Source organism: Gadus macrocephalus, chromosome 20 (assembly GCF_031168955.1).
Source record: "Gadus macrocephalus chromosome 20, ASM3116895v1".
NCBI classification, from domain to species: Eukaryota; Metazoa; Chordata; class Actinopteri; order Gadiformes; family Gadidae; genus Gadus; species Gadus macrocephalus.
This window is the reverse complement of record NC_082401.1, coordinates 21,549,115-21,562,898: the sequence shown is the minus strand read 5'-3', so window position 1 is coordinate 21,562,898 and position 13,784 is coordinate 21,549,115. Positions and strand designations below refer to the sequence as shown.

At 43.9% G+C, this 13,784-nt stretch overlaps 2 protein-coding genes across 15 annotated transcripts in view; one reads left to right on the top strand and one right to left on the bottom strand.

The window, feature by feature from the left end:
• The window catches only part of map2 (microtubule-associated protein 2), a 67,837-nt gene extending 62,179 nt beyond the window's left edge, over positions 1 to 5,658 (top strand). For all 14 annotated transcript variants that reach the window (XM_060040865.1, XM_060040866.1, XM_060040863.1 and 11 more), the window contains 3 exons: positions 1,612 to 1,693; positions 2,954 to 3,066; positions 4,338 to 5,658. In XM_060040865.1, coding sequence (XP_059896848.1) covers positions 1,612 to 1,693; positions 2,954 to 3,066; positions 4,338 to 4,550 — 408 coding nt within the window. In that variant the 3' untranslated portion in view covers positions 4,551 to 5,658. The remainder of the gene's footprint in view (positions 1 to 1,611; positions 1,694 to 2,953; positions 3,067 to 4,337) is intronic.
• A 1,203-nt stretch (positions 5,659 to 6,861) lies between these two features.
• myl1 (myosin, light chain 1, alkali; skeletal, fast) lies at positions 6,862 to 11,660 on the bottom strand. Its single transcript, XM_060040878.1, has 6 exons — positions 11,428 to 11,660; positions 10,274 to 10,301; positions 8,904 to 9,047; positions 8,332 to 8,505; positions 7,819 to 7,896; positions 6,862 to 7,376 (listed from the first exon to the last, which is right to left on the bottom strand). Exons 1-6 carry the CDS (start codon positions 11,557 to 11,559, stop codon positions 7,348 to 7,350), a joined length of 585 nt encoding a protein of 194 aa, XP_059896861.1. The 5' UTR covers positions 11,560 to 11,660; the 3' UTR covers positions 6,862 to 7,347.
• Between the last annotated feature and the right edge of the window lie 2,124 nt (positions 11,661 to 13,784).

The following is a 13,784-nucleotide window of genomic DNA, read 5'->3' as shown; positions in this document are numbered from 1 at the left end:
CATCTTTCACTCTGTGTGTTACTTAGCATTCCCCATGTCTCTCCTATGGGCTTCCACTTCAGTTGTTATGCCTTTGAATGAATTGGAACACTTTCAACTTGATACGAGGCTGGAAATGTCGGACGTCCTCAGTGAACTTTGAAAATCACTCGGATCCACAAGGGATTATCATACGTAAAATGGACCGTATCGTGTTCGTCGTGCACCAATTGGATTGCACTGTTTCTGTCTCACAACGTGTCCTCCCACCACTACCGCTTTGAATGGCGGGATCACTGCCGTGCTCAACCTAGGTGTGAGAAACAAGGATACTGTTTGTTTAGTGCTTCAGTTGTGCAAACGTTTGTGGTGTGTGTGTGTGCGTGTGTGTGTGTGTGTGTGTGCGTGCGTGTGTGTGTGCGTGCGTGTGTGTGTGCGTGTGCGTGTGTGAAGTGATTTCCTCCAAGCCTCTTTTTCATTATGTTGTTTTCAGATCGGTACCCCCCCCCCCCCCCCCCCCCCTCCCCCTCACACACACACACACACACACACACACACACACACACACACACACACACACACACACATCTTAGTGAGCACGGTTCCAGGAGCGTGGCGCTTTAGCCTCCACGGTGGGGTTCGGTTTAGCAGAGCTGCTTGTCGGCGCTCTTGTTCTGTTTGGTGTTGCTGTGTGTTTGTGTGTGTGTGTGTGTGTGTGTGTGTGTGTGTGTGTGTGTGTGTGTGTTTGTGTGTTGGACCGCAAGGAACTTAACAATAGTCAACTGTCAAGAACTCAGCTTCTCTCGTTGTTGTTCTTGTTCGAAACACTGAGCGATTTATTGGCTTTCTACTCCAGCAGACATTGTGTGTGACACCTCGGTATGGAGAACAACCAGAGAAACCGTAATGAGGATGTTGTATCAAATAGAAAGCAGTTAAGGACATGTAGATATAGCAGTAATTGCAGCTAGGTCAATGAACCTCAAACATTTCCCTATCTGGTATAACATCTGCATAAGCGCGGAATGCTCGCTCGCGCTCTGAATATGTTAGCAAATCTTGCATAAATGGATTGATTCATTTCTCTTTTCAGATCCACAGGGTGTGTGTTGCGACAGAAATACAGCGGCCTCGTATTTAATGTGTGTCATTTCCCTGTAGAATATTTAATTTAAACACTATTCTCTCACTCTCTTAAGTTTTCAGTTTTTTTCTGTACGATCAGTTGCTTTTGCGTCCCAGATTGTGTCAATCATTCGTTCACGCTTGAGGTATCCACAGTGTTTATGAGTAATTTGTGTTTAACTATAAACAACTGAACTCTACAGTTCATTAACCTTCATTCAGTTATAGATATTTAATGCAATATTATGACAATGGGAAACAAAAAGACGAATGTAACGTTTCCGAATAGTGGGATGTTATTATTCAACGATATATTACGCTGTTTTTTTAATTGTTCAGCCCTTACAGAAGGTTTATATTGAGCAGCAATTATGGCTTAAAACACCTTCATGCTCTCAAAGCTATCTCTGTCACGTCCAACGTTGGAGAACATCATGTGTAGCTTTGAGAGTTTGTATGACCTTATTGAGAACTTCCTTTGGAATCTCCCCTCATCGTCCACTACAGGTACAGATCCAGAACAAGAAGATAGACTTGAGTCATGTGACCTCAAAATGTGGATCCCTGGACAACATCCACCATAGACCAGGTAACGGCCAGGAGAGCATTATTGTGGATGTTTAAATTGTGTCGTTGATTCTTACACAAATTCAATTTCCTTGTTATTCAACCCTTCTCCAGGTATAACACAGTGAATGTGACCACACTGCATTTAGTCCCGGAGTTATTTAATGTAATCTTCGTGAACTAAGACCCCATGAATGATGTATTATATTGTAGTAGAATATATTAACCTATTATATTTAATTTAAGTCATTGGTTTAATTGATGAACCTTTAAGGACCATTGCATAACCTTTAAGGACCACTTCATATTTTTCCTTTTCTTTAATTTTTACCACTGCTAACCAAAATGGTCTTCACTTTATCAGTCCAAGTCTCTGCCCACTACTACATTTTTTAAATAAATGATGAGTTAAGCACATGCAAACCAAATCAACATCAATATTTCGGAACAAACCAATATATCTGTGCAACCAGGGCTTTCTATGAAATAGACTATCTAGTATTTATCTAATGTACGGAAAGTACAACCTCTGCCAATGAATTCACTAAAAGATGTGATGGCAGAGCTGATAGAAGGATGTATTTAAATTTCATATCAGTACCACCATCTTGTCTTCCGCTAACTAATCAACAAATGAAGATATGAAATTACCTATTAATTAATTGCAATGTCTGGGAGAGAGAGAGAGAGAGGAAGAGAGAGAGGTGGAGGGAGAAGGGAGGGAGGGAGACCGGGATTGCCTCCCAGATGGCTATATATATATATATATATATATATATATATAATATATAATGTCTGTGCTACAGCGCCACCTGCTGGGCCATTTTCCAAACCTTGTCATCATGACGTAACACTGCGAAATGCGGAAGATGTCCTTAAGTGTCATTGCATATAGCGTTATATTGCATATATTTCCCCAACAAACACAATTGCCGTGGGGGAATGTCATGGCAGCGTCTGAAAAACAATAGCCTGACCGCTGCAGAATAGGACTTCAGAGCAGCACTGTACAAGAGAATGTACAGTAGTACAGTCATGTCCGCCTAGTCATGACATGGATAGATGTACTGAAGCTCTGACATTTCTAATTGCAATCATTCGCATCCAGAACCAAAACCTTGTGTCGCTGCTATCTGTAGTCGTCAATCGATAGTGACCTTGATAGTGTCTCAGGTCATTTTCATACACTTGCGCTTTCTAAAGGGTTGGCTGGTTTCAGTCTGTCAGTGTGTGTCTTTGGTAGTGTGTAACCTTCCTCGGCGTCCCTCGTCCTTCATACTAGGGGGCGGCAACATCCGCATCGAGAGCGTCAGGCTGGACTTCAAAGACAAGGCCCAGGCCAAGGTTGGCTCCCTGGACAATGCAGGGCAGCCCATCGGCCGTGGCCCCTTTCTGGTAAGTGCCTCACCCACCCATAACAACAGACAACCCCCAACCCGTCGTTCTCCATTCAATCCTAAGGTCTTCCCAACGCGTGGAACGATTTACAATTTTTTTTTTATTCAATAACAGAAATGTAAGTCGAAACATAGGTCTATGGAGACGTCAAACACAAACACGATTGTGCTGTTTTGCATTTTGGTATGGGGTTATTCTATAAACTGTACGTTTCTGTGTATACTTTAACTTTATTCCGCCATTTGGACTTGAATCTCCAAAATCCATTTGTAAATTGGTTTGCATTGTATGTTTCGCCCTATAGGTTAAACGTATGCTATCACATGCTTTAACTGGGATTGGCTCTTATAGTTACAGTACCTGCTCATTAAAGGAGCATTTCACCGGTGTAGGCATGAATATGTATTGAAATTGGGTCCTATATGTAGTCGAATAATAAAATAAAATTCTAATTTGGTGCCGTCTTGACCGAGAAAAGGCAGAAAGTGACTTTTTGGCGCTTGTGGATTGAACAACTCCCACCATGCACCACAATGCACAGCTTCGCTGGCCACTCCCGCTGATCTAGATCTCCGCCTATCGGACACCTCGCTGTTCCATCTACCAAGCTGATACCGCAAGACTGCTTGAAAATCATTACACAACATTTCTAGTGAAGAGTATTAGTTGGTGAACTCAGTGAATTGTACTTCAGTTTTATCAACAGCCTCTGTTAGCTTAGCTTCAGACGCTGTGGATGCTAGTTTCTGCTGGTGAAGTCCCACCCACTGGCACTGCTCTAATAGGTCTGTAGCGTCAGTGGGTCCCACCCCCTATAGGGGCGTGGGACTAGTGCTTGTAGTCTTACGAGAATCCTCCCCTCTTACACTTCCTATTTACTTCTACGCAAAAATCGTCATATTGCGTCATCTTAAACAGGAAGTGTTGGAGATCGATACAGATCTCTCCAGTCTCTCCAGAAAATAAGGGAATGATGCACGACCATTCAAAAATATGAGTGGGTTTCTAACGATACAAAGCTTAATGGAAATGGGTGAAGTTTCTCGTTAAGCGTTGATGCGACACACCTGTCCTCCACCTATTGAAACCAATTTGGAGGGGGGGGGGAAATAACCCAAAAGCAGATTTCAAAGGCCGGCTCAGGGCCTTTGAAATGTGAAACACATTTGATGTGAATGCGTTGTCGCCATTACCTGAGAAACGATGAGCCGGTTTCTCATTATGATCTGATCCCTTCCCTCCCCCTGCCACCACCACCGCCCTCACAGATCGAGAGCCACAAGGTGATGTTCCAGGCCAAGCCGCGGGACCCCGGCGCGGACATCGTGGTCACGTCGCAGTCAGAGGGCGAGGGTGCCGAGGGGGGGTCCCCGGGGGGCCGGCTGCTGTCCTCCTCCGGCAGCCTCGACATGCTGGAGTCCCCGCAGCTGGCAACGCTGGCCGAGGACGTCACGGCCGCCCTGGCCAAGCAGGGATTGTGAGCCACCGTAGGTGCACCACCCTTACCCCCCCGCCGCCCCGGCCGCGACCTCCACCACCGCTCTTCTTCCGGAAGTCCACTGACTAAAACATGTATACGCCTCGCGTCGACGAACAAACCCTCCTCCCCGCCAAGATCTGCCAAACCACGCAGCCCACCCCCCCCCCCCCCCCAACACAAACTACAACGCTCTATGGTTACCCACAGCTCTTATTTATTAGCCACCTGCCACTGCGTCTCTCCCCCCCCCCTCCCTCCCCATACAAACAAATACACACACACACACACATACATACGCACACACCTGTTAAAAAAGTGAATTAATCATCACAACTACGAGACGACAGGAAGGATCGGCCATCATTTGGTTCCTCTGTTCTCCTATCCAGTCCACCCCAGTGCGCGTTGGCCCTTCCATTTTGGTATCTTTTCACTACGATTGTCAATAGAATAGTCCTGGTCTCCGAGCACTGGTCCCGAGACCTGCTCACCGTGGTTCGCATGGAACAGTGTCCGGGTGGGAGCTCCGCAGGTCCGGGGTCAGTGCTGGGAACATGCTGCGGTGCTTTTTCTTCGCTATACACTAATTAGACACGTCATGTGACCACCGATCCCTAGCAGCACGTATTATTTAAAATGTGCATGGATGCCAGACAACCCCCCCCCCCCCCCCCCGTCGCAAAAGAATCAAGTATTCTTACCATCATTCGTAGATATTATATTTAACTAATATATATATATATATATAAATACATGTATAAAACACAACTTATTTGACACCTCCATCATATTGAATTTGATTAGAAAATGAAACGATTGGATAATTGTCTGGTAACTGTGAGATTGCATTCAAAGTTCAAAATTGCTAAAAAAAACAAGTCCATGATATGCAAGCATGTATCAGCTCTTGTAGAAAAGAAGCTATTTTGTACTTCAAAGTATTACAATCATTTGTTTATTTCCTGAAATAATTGGATAAAAAAAGTATATTTTGTAGTTTTTAGCCGTTTACAGTGTGCAAGCAGGCCTCCTAGAAATGTGCTGTGCTTGTGTTTTTCCACTCGAGAACCAACCGTAAGAAAAATAATCCATCACCCCACACATAACACTTAGGAAGAAAACAAACAACCAATAACGGCTAAAGAATATATGTGTCTTTCAAACTGTGATGCCTTGCAGAGTGACTCCGATTGCTGTAGATGATTGTTTCCTTGGCGCGAGAGGATTGGATGGTGTATGTATCGGGGCATGATAGTGTAGTGGCTACTGGGTTCAAACAGGTACTGGGTTGGATCCTCACTGTTCGCGGTATACTTGTAGTAGGCATCCTGGTGCCAGATGCCCAATTCCCTACCTGCTCCTTAAGTACATGTATCTGAATTCCCTGTAGGTCGCTTTGGATAAAAGTGTAAATAGATTGGATAGTGAGGACCCCCCTACAGCACCACTATCCCAGGCAGGCTGTCACCGGGCCCGTAAGAAGGGGTCTTTCGACTAGACAGAACACAAATTGGACCTGAGATTCAATGGGGAAAGTCTCTGGAAACTGTGCGCGTGTTTTGAGTTTTTTGGAGATTTCAAGCTGTTTCTGTTTTGTTTTTGATATAAGGATGCAACTGTGTCAGACCGTTTTGTGGCGATGCGTAGGGTAAGAGAGGAAACGATGGAAGAAAACCAACAGAAAACGCATTAAAAAAATGACATTTTCATAAAAGAAAAGAAAAATGACAAAAAAGGGAATATTCCTCTATCATATGTTAGGACGTGTTAATCTAGTTTTCTTTTTCCGCTAACACTTTTGTGGTACATCCTGCCTCCTTCCCCAGCTCTTAGAACCCTCACCTGCTAGTGTTTGTTTGCTTCTGTGTTTTTTCTGCATTCCCTTTATTCCTGTACTGCCAACCCACCCTACAGCAACTGTAAATGTATTTTAAAGGTCAAGTTGATGTATGCAGTTTTTCTCCTGTTGATATGACTCTAGGTAAAGCAATTAATAACAATAAAATAAGGACAAAAACTGATATCGGAGTGCTGTCGTCATTTTAGTAAAAAAAAAATAAGGATCAATAGATTGTAATGATTAAGCCAAAGCGCAAAACTGTTGTCTGGAAAGACGCAAAAGGTAAAATTCCCCGTCCAAAATAAATTTGAGATTTGTGCAATGTATGCTTGGCTCCTTCAAAACAATGGGTTTCTATTTCCTTTTTAAGTCTGGCAAGAAATATGAACCTGGCTTCACTTCATCTTAGCACCGTGGTGCATGATTTACAACCAAGAACGAACACACCAAAAAAACTGGATTAAACTAAAACTGGAGTTTGTGAAAAGTTTATTTGCGAAACAGCAGAGGGGAGTAAACTATAACTTAAGGGGGCGGGTTAGGACGTTTTATGTTGATTTGAACGGAAAGTCCTGGGCCAAGCCAGCGACTCATGGTCATCGTTGAGCCCCACTGCCCCTCCCCTCCCCTCCCCTCCCCAAACACACGTGGGCCAGGTCTCGTGTACTGGCATAACGCCTTCCATAGAAGCAAGGAAGAAGAGGGGAATGAGGAAGAGCAGATGAGGTGAGATGAGATGAAATGCATGGAGAGCACCGATCGGACAAGAGAGAGTAGGAAGATAAAGAAGACAAAAAAGTCTATCCAAACAAAACAAAATAAAACGGGTGACATCTCAAAGTCCTTTGTTCCCTCCCCCCCTTCCCTAGTTCCCCCGGGGCAGGGGTGGGCAACAGCGAGTAGATGCCTCGACACCATGGGGTCTGCAACATGAAACCATGCTCCGTGGACGGGGTCCTTAAATAGACATGATGTGTTTGACGAAGGCTGAACACCAGACCGCAGCCGAAGGAGAAGGAGGTATGGGAAATGGGGGTTGTGGGTGAGAAAAGAAAGATGGAAAGGTTTTAGAACTTTGACCTTTACCTCAAATTCAGAGAGTTTATTGTTGCCGTTTTGTTAATGTTTTAAGATTATGATTATGTTCACAATGAAACCCAGCAATTACTTTCTTTTTTTAACAAAAGTGACTGCAGTGAAAATGTTTTAGGTGAAACAATGTTACGGGTAGTTCAGTATTATTATTAACATATTATAAATCAATATATTATATATGCCATGTATATTATATTTTAAGTTAAAAGTTAATATATGGACTACATGTCATTGTCAAAGTGGAGTACAGTTAAGGTATGGCAGATATTTAGATGGTATTTATAAAACCTAACATTTTTATGAGTTTATAAGTGGAGTGGATCTTGAGACTTACACTCGTAGTTGATGCAGCCGTTCTCGTCTTCCTGTCCTTGCATAAGAGCGTCAATCTCGGCCTCAGTCATCTTCTCGCCTATAGGGGGCGAAACAACATCGAAGGAATAAAGCCTTGTCCTACTCGCCATAACCTTTACATTGCGTCTTTAAAAAGAGTATCCAACAAACGTAATTCTTTAATAGGCATTAAGTAAACTAAATAAATACGGTTTTATTGTATCACAATTTCTTCAATAAATACAAAAAACTGTATTTTTTTATATTCATAACTATCCATAAATCGTATTAAATTACATTTATATTGGTGTTTTGAGGGTAAATCCAGAACTGAAGCCTAAAGCCTAATATATAATATAGAATTTATATACATAAACCTTATTTTGGCCTCAAAGGCCCTAGGATTATTCTATGTTATAGTTTTCTTGTTGCTTTCACCACTTGTTGTTCCAGCATATATCAATTCATTCATTATTATTAACATTGTCATGATAACTGCACTGCCACCACGCACCAAGTGTTGACAGCACAATACGAAGCTCAGCGCCCATCACTGTGCCGTTGCCCTCCTTGTCAAACACACGCAGACCCTCAACATAGTCGTCCAGTGTTCCCTTGTTGGGGCTGTTGACGATGGTCTGCATCATGGGCAGGAAGCCCTCGAAGTCTACTCTCTTGGAGTTCATGTCTGTGGTGGAAGAAAAAACAACCAACAGGGGTGTTTTTTAAGTTGAAGACTTCAAGCAGGAGCAATGGTAGGGTGAGACTTGATACCGCCCATTGTGTACATTTCAGAAGGTGTTGACTCTTTCGTAATCACACAGAATGAAAAACAAATCATATCCATATCTGTGGCATAGGTATTTGCAATGACTCAAATGAAGGGCATGTGATGATGTCCCTGCACTCATTTAATTTTACATATACATCTAGTTCCTTTTTAGACAGTGCCCAATGACTTGCTTTCGGCTGTATCCCCAAGGAATTAGAATTTTGTATTCACTTTAAAATGGATCAAAGTATCCATATATATGTAACACGGTTCCTCTCTACTGAAGACCCCCTTCCTCCCCTGGTGCCTCCTACCTTCGTCTGAGGGGTTTCCCAGGATGGCTTTCACCTCCTTGTTGGTGGGGTTCTGTCCCAGGGCGCGCATGATGTCGGCGATCTGGTTGTAGCATACCTTGTTGTCACCCACCCTGTCGAACAGACCGAAGGCCTCCCTGTAATCTGTCATGTGGGCAGAAGAGACAAGGGAGTCAGAATTTGTGTAACAAAAATACCTATACAGGCTGTAGCCTATAACTGCTAAGGCCTTATAGCTTCCTGATGGGATCAAACGACAATCATCCACAAAATAGGAATTAATATTCCTAATTGGGGAATGAACCGGCCTACGCGACAAGCCTACAAACGGTTTGAGTAGTGGACTTTAAACTGTAGGTGGCCGATGCAACTCATGAATGACCTGTCAGTTTGACCTGGACATGTATGAGTAAACTTGGAGGTTAGTCCTGGTTTTGTGGATGAGGTGGAATGAAGGGACGGAAAAAGAGGTTAGACTTGTTGAAAATGTGTTTTGGACAGGCCGACAGGAATCAAGAATGAGTATGATAATAACAAGCCGTTGAAATGGGTTGGATGCCATCGCCGTAGCCTTGACTTCCGAGTTTGTGTACATAAGCATTAGGCGTATCATATAAAGGAGGCTTCTTTATTAGCCTGCACTGCTCAGCTGTCTCTTTCTCTTACTCTCTCTCTCTCTCTCTCTCTCTCTCTCTCTCTCTCTCTCTCTCTCCTCTCTCTCTCTCTCTCTCTCTCTCTCTCTCTCTCTCTCCCTTTCTCTCTATTCTCTCTCTCTCTCTCTCTCTCTCTCTCTCTCTCTCTCTCTCTCTCTCTCTCTCTCTCTCTCTCTCTCTCTCTCTCTCTCTCTCTCTCTCTCTCTCTCTCTCTCTCTCTCTCTCTCTCTCTCTCTCTCTCTCTCTCCCTCTCTCTTTCCCTCTCTCTCTTTCCCTCTCTGGCTCTCGGGCCACAAGGACAAGGCTCCCTATAAAAGGACCGCCTTGGAATTGATAAACATAGCTGGGAACATGAGCCCCCTCCTTTTAAAGGCAGGTGCTCCCGCATGACCTGGGTAATGGAAGGGAATGCTGACCACAGCGTATACGAGCTGACGTCGGTATGGCTGAGGGGCGGTCTAACGGCCACCGCAAATACTATGGAAATACAGTTGGTTCCTGTATTCATTCAATCACCGTGTCATGAATGAATGGCATAGCATTACGACAATAAACCCATCCCTCTGTTTCTAGTCAAGGCCATTTACGTCCTGAATTTTCGAAAATTAATTGTTTGATTGTTTTATTTTTTTGCATATAATTATTGAGGGGACCAAGTCACCAACAGTTGAATGAAAGTATGCATGAGGACAACATATTATGAAAAAGTGTACTCACCCTCCATCTGGTCTGGGGTGAAGTCCACCTAGAGACCAATGCAACAAATCCATTAAGTCAGGTATGCTATGGAGCTGTAATTATTACATCAAGGGCTAACATAGTGGCACTACTTGAAAATCCATGGCACTAGTGATGGACCCACGCAAATGTGTATGCGCGTGTGTTTGCGTGTGTGCGCGTGTTTGCGCAATTGCGCGCCTTTGATGTATATGCTGCATACAAATTAAGACTAGCAAACATCTCACTGATGTATTCAGCGACTTCATGCCCACTGTGAAGTGATGAGCTTTCACACTTAATGGACTTTAAGTGATGAGCTTTCGGTGACACAGTCCAAATAGGCTGATTGTAGTTATACAGCAAACAGTTTTGCAAACAACCCGAATCCCAAAGAAATCTAAGAAATATGATGCGTGATAAAATGTCTCCATAACAAGTTATCTGTTGCTTCATCCACATCCCGCCACTCGGTGGGAAGTTGACATGCGTGCGCATGACGCGCCGGTTCGGTAGATCTGATAGAGGTCTGGACCGAGTGTAATCGTGACTTAAAGTAACGTCTTTGCCAAATTTAGCTTCATAGTCAGATGGAGGTAACTGATACTCGGAGGTCCATCTTAAGGTACAGTAACATCTCCTCATTTGGTGCCACTTAAGCAGTCGGCCTTTTTGTCCCCGTTCATTTAGTCCAATCACAAGACGCGATGGGTGTGGTTAAGGTCGAAGTGGGATGCAACGCCTCACTGAGCCACTGGTTCTGGGCAGACAACCGTCATACTGGGTAGTAGTACCACTGGATACCAATGAGCCGCACTTGTTCTATTCGGTGCACCATCAGGGCCAATGAGTGCGTGCACCTCCAGCAAAACGTGTGTCATCCCATTGCAAATAAACTGTTCAGAATCAACTTCAATATAGGCTATATGTTATAATTTACCACCGAGAAAGCACAAACGGTCAATAGTCCATTAGGCATATTCACACCATCCTACTCATCATCATCATCATCATCATCATCATCATCATCATCATCATCATCATCATCATCATCAGATAACCTTTTTCTACAAATCCTGTTTTTGTTCTGAACTGGTATTTCCTTCTCAGGATATGTCCACGCTGATCTGAGTCCATAGGGGGGGGCTTCTTACCTTGACGGCGGACAGGTCCACGGTCTTTGGTGCAGGTGCGGCCACAGGCTCGGGTGCGGGCTCGGCCTTCTTGGCGGGCTCGGCCTTCTTGGCGGCGGCTGCGGGAGCCTTAACGTCCTTTTTGGGTGCCATTTTTCTGTGTTTTGAGTCTAGGTTGGACCTGACAAGAAATTCCCGTTTGAGGTTAGGACACAAGAGTGGAGGGGACTCGGAGCAGGGAATTGTCTTCTGGGCGTATATATATGGGGCATGTTGGTCGTTACCTCCGTCAAAGAAGTCGTTGTGATTGGATTGGATGGCGCAGGGAAAGGGGAGGGGAGGGGGTACCCGGGTACCCCTCTGTAAATAGCGTTGGAGACTCCACATAGGACTTCTGTTTATTTTGCCATCTATCGAGCCTGGGAAAACGATTTTACGATCCAAAGGTTGATTTAGGTCACTTGGCATATTCGGTACCCTCTCAATGCAACATTTGTGTGCCAAATTACGCACCGCCTTGGCCCTTAACGCAAAGATTGCGCATGTATGTTGAAAAGTTCATGGACGGATTGATAATAGTTCATAGGTAAATGGATTTTGATAACGTATCTTGCATCTCCACTTGAGGTATTTACAACGGTTCATACAAGGGCAAAGCTAATATCCATTCCCTTAATCATTCGGATTTAATCCAAAGTAAAACTTTCCTGCAAATGGAAGATGCGTTATGGACACGTTTGAAAGCGATTTACCCGCCGATCTAGTGGCGACGTTACCATTGCTCCAGAATCGCAATTAATTTCCATCATATTTGTAACGAGTTTGTTCGGTTTAAGCAACTCACAAAACACACTTCATGTACTAAATTTAAAGAGTGCAATTTGTTTACCTGTAAGACTGTCTCTGTATGAATAGGGTCATAGCAAATTCACCCTTAGCATATGGGATCTAGGGGAGTGGAGAATTAGGAGAGACAAGGGTCAAATTTAGATTTACCCTCTCCTGGTCATATGTTTTGCACTATGTATGGTCATCCTTTAGGTTGAACTGATATGAATTCAAACCATATCATTTAGTAGCTTCAAAACTACAAATTGCCAAAGTTGTTGATTAAAAGGTGAAAATACACAAATTAACAATTAATTGTTATTCTTTTTTGTATTTGAGAATACACCAGTGTTGGTGTGTATGGGTGTATGTAGGCCTTTAGATGAACGGGTAATCCTATATTTACAGTATATATAATTATTTCATTTTTCCAATAAGTTTTGAGCCTCTATAGGGCATTATTTCAACCGCTGTCCTTCACTGTCACTCGGCAGTGACCCTACCCACCACCCCCTTGATTTCTTTGGTAGATGTGGAGGATCAAGAGGGGAATTAATGATTCCAGAGGGCCTTTCAGCTGCTGATGCCAGTAACTCAGGCAGGACTAAGACCACACATTCTGCCCGCTTTAATTCTTATCTATATCGGTCCCGGACCCCCCCCCCCCCCCCCCCCTCCCTTCCTCTCCTCCTCAGACCCATGTATATGAGGATAGAAGGTACTGGGAAAGATTCCTCATGACTTCCAAGCTATTTCCCTCTGAGTGGGACGGAAGGGGGGCTCAGCTGTCCTATGGGCTCTCTCGCTCTCGCTCTCTCTCTCTCTCTCTCGCTCTCTCTCACTCTCTCTCTCTCTCTCTCTCTCTCTCTCTCTCTCTCTCATTTACACACACACACACACACACACACACACACACACACACACACACACACACACACACACACACACACACACACACACACACACACACACACACATACACATGCATGCACGGACTCTGACGTACAGGGGCAAACCTTGCCCTATTTTTTTCTTATTTGCACCTGTCCCCTCAGGTCTTAATGTTTTCCCCGGCCTCACTGAAGCAGTAGACGAAGAAGATCTCATTCACTGCTGTTTTCTTCTTGTTTTGATTTATTTTACAGTTGATCATATATATACGCCGTTTCAATGCCCCAAACTGAAACCACCATTATTCATAATCATAGAGAAAGTAAAGACAATGAGAAAAGAGGAAGCCAGGTCAGTTAGGGTGGCTAACTGGTATCCTCAAGAGTCACAGTTAAACACTTAATCATACTGGCATGTCGTCTTCCCAAATACTGCATCAGTGAATTCAAGTAATCTGCACCGGGACTCTTGAGCAAACAACTTTTCCTTTTAATAACACCAGCTAGGCCACCACCAGACACAAAAGCTGTATTACGTTCACATGAGGTCAATAAGTAATCCAAAGGGAGCTAGTGGCTTGAGTGTACATTAAAACCAAGGGCATGGCAGGTCTGCACCCAAGAGGGAGGTAGATCGTGTATAACTTTCAGTAATTACTG

What these genes read in the sequence shown, in the direction of transcription:
- myl1 (XM_060040878.1), bottom strand. Translation starts at nt 11,559, where the DNA reads ATGGCACCCAAAAAGGACGTTAAGGCTCCCGCAGCCGCCGCCAAGAAG. An exon ending in TGGACCTGTCCGCCGTCAAG is followed by an intron (nt 10,302 to 11,427) that starts GTAAGAAGCCCC and finishes ATTGGTCTCTAG; the next exon opens with GTGGACTTCACCCCAGACCA. An exon ending in TATTGTGCTGTCAACACTTG is followed by an intron (nt 7,897 to 8,331) that starts GTGCGTGGTGGC and finishes CGCCCCCTATAG; the next exon opens with GCGAGAAGATGACTGAGGCC.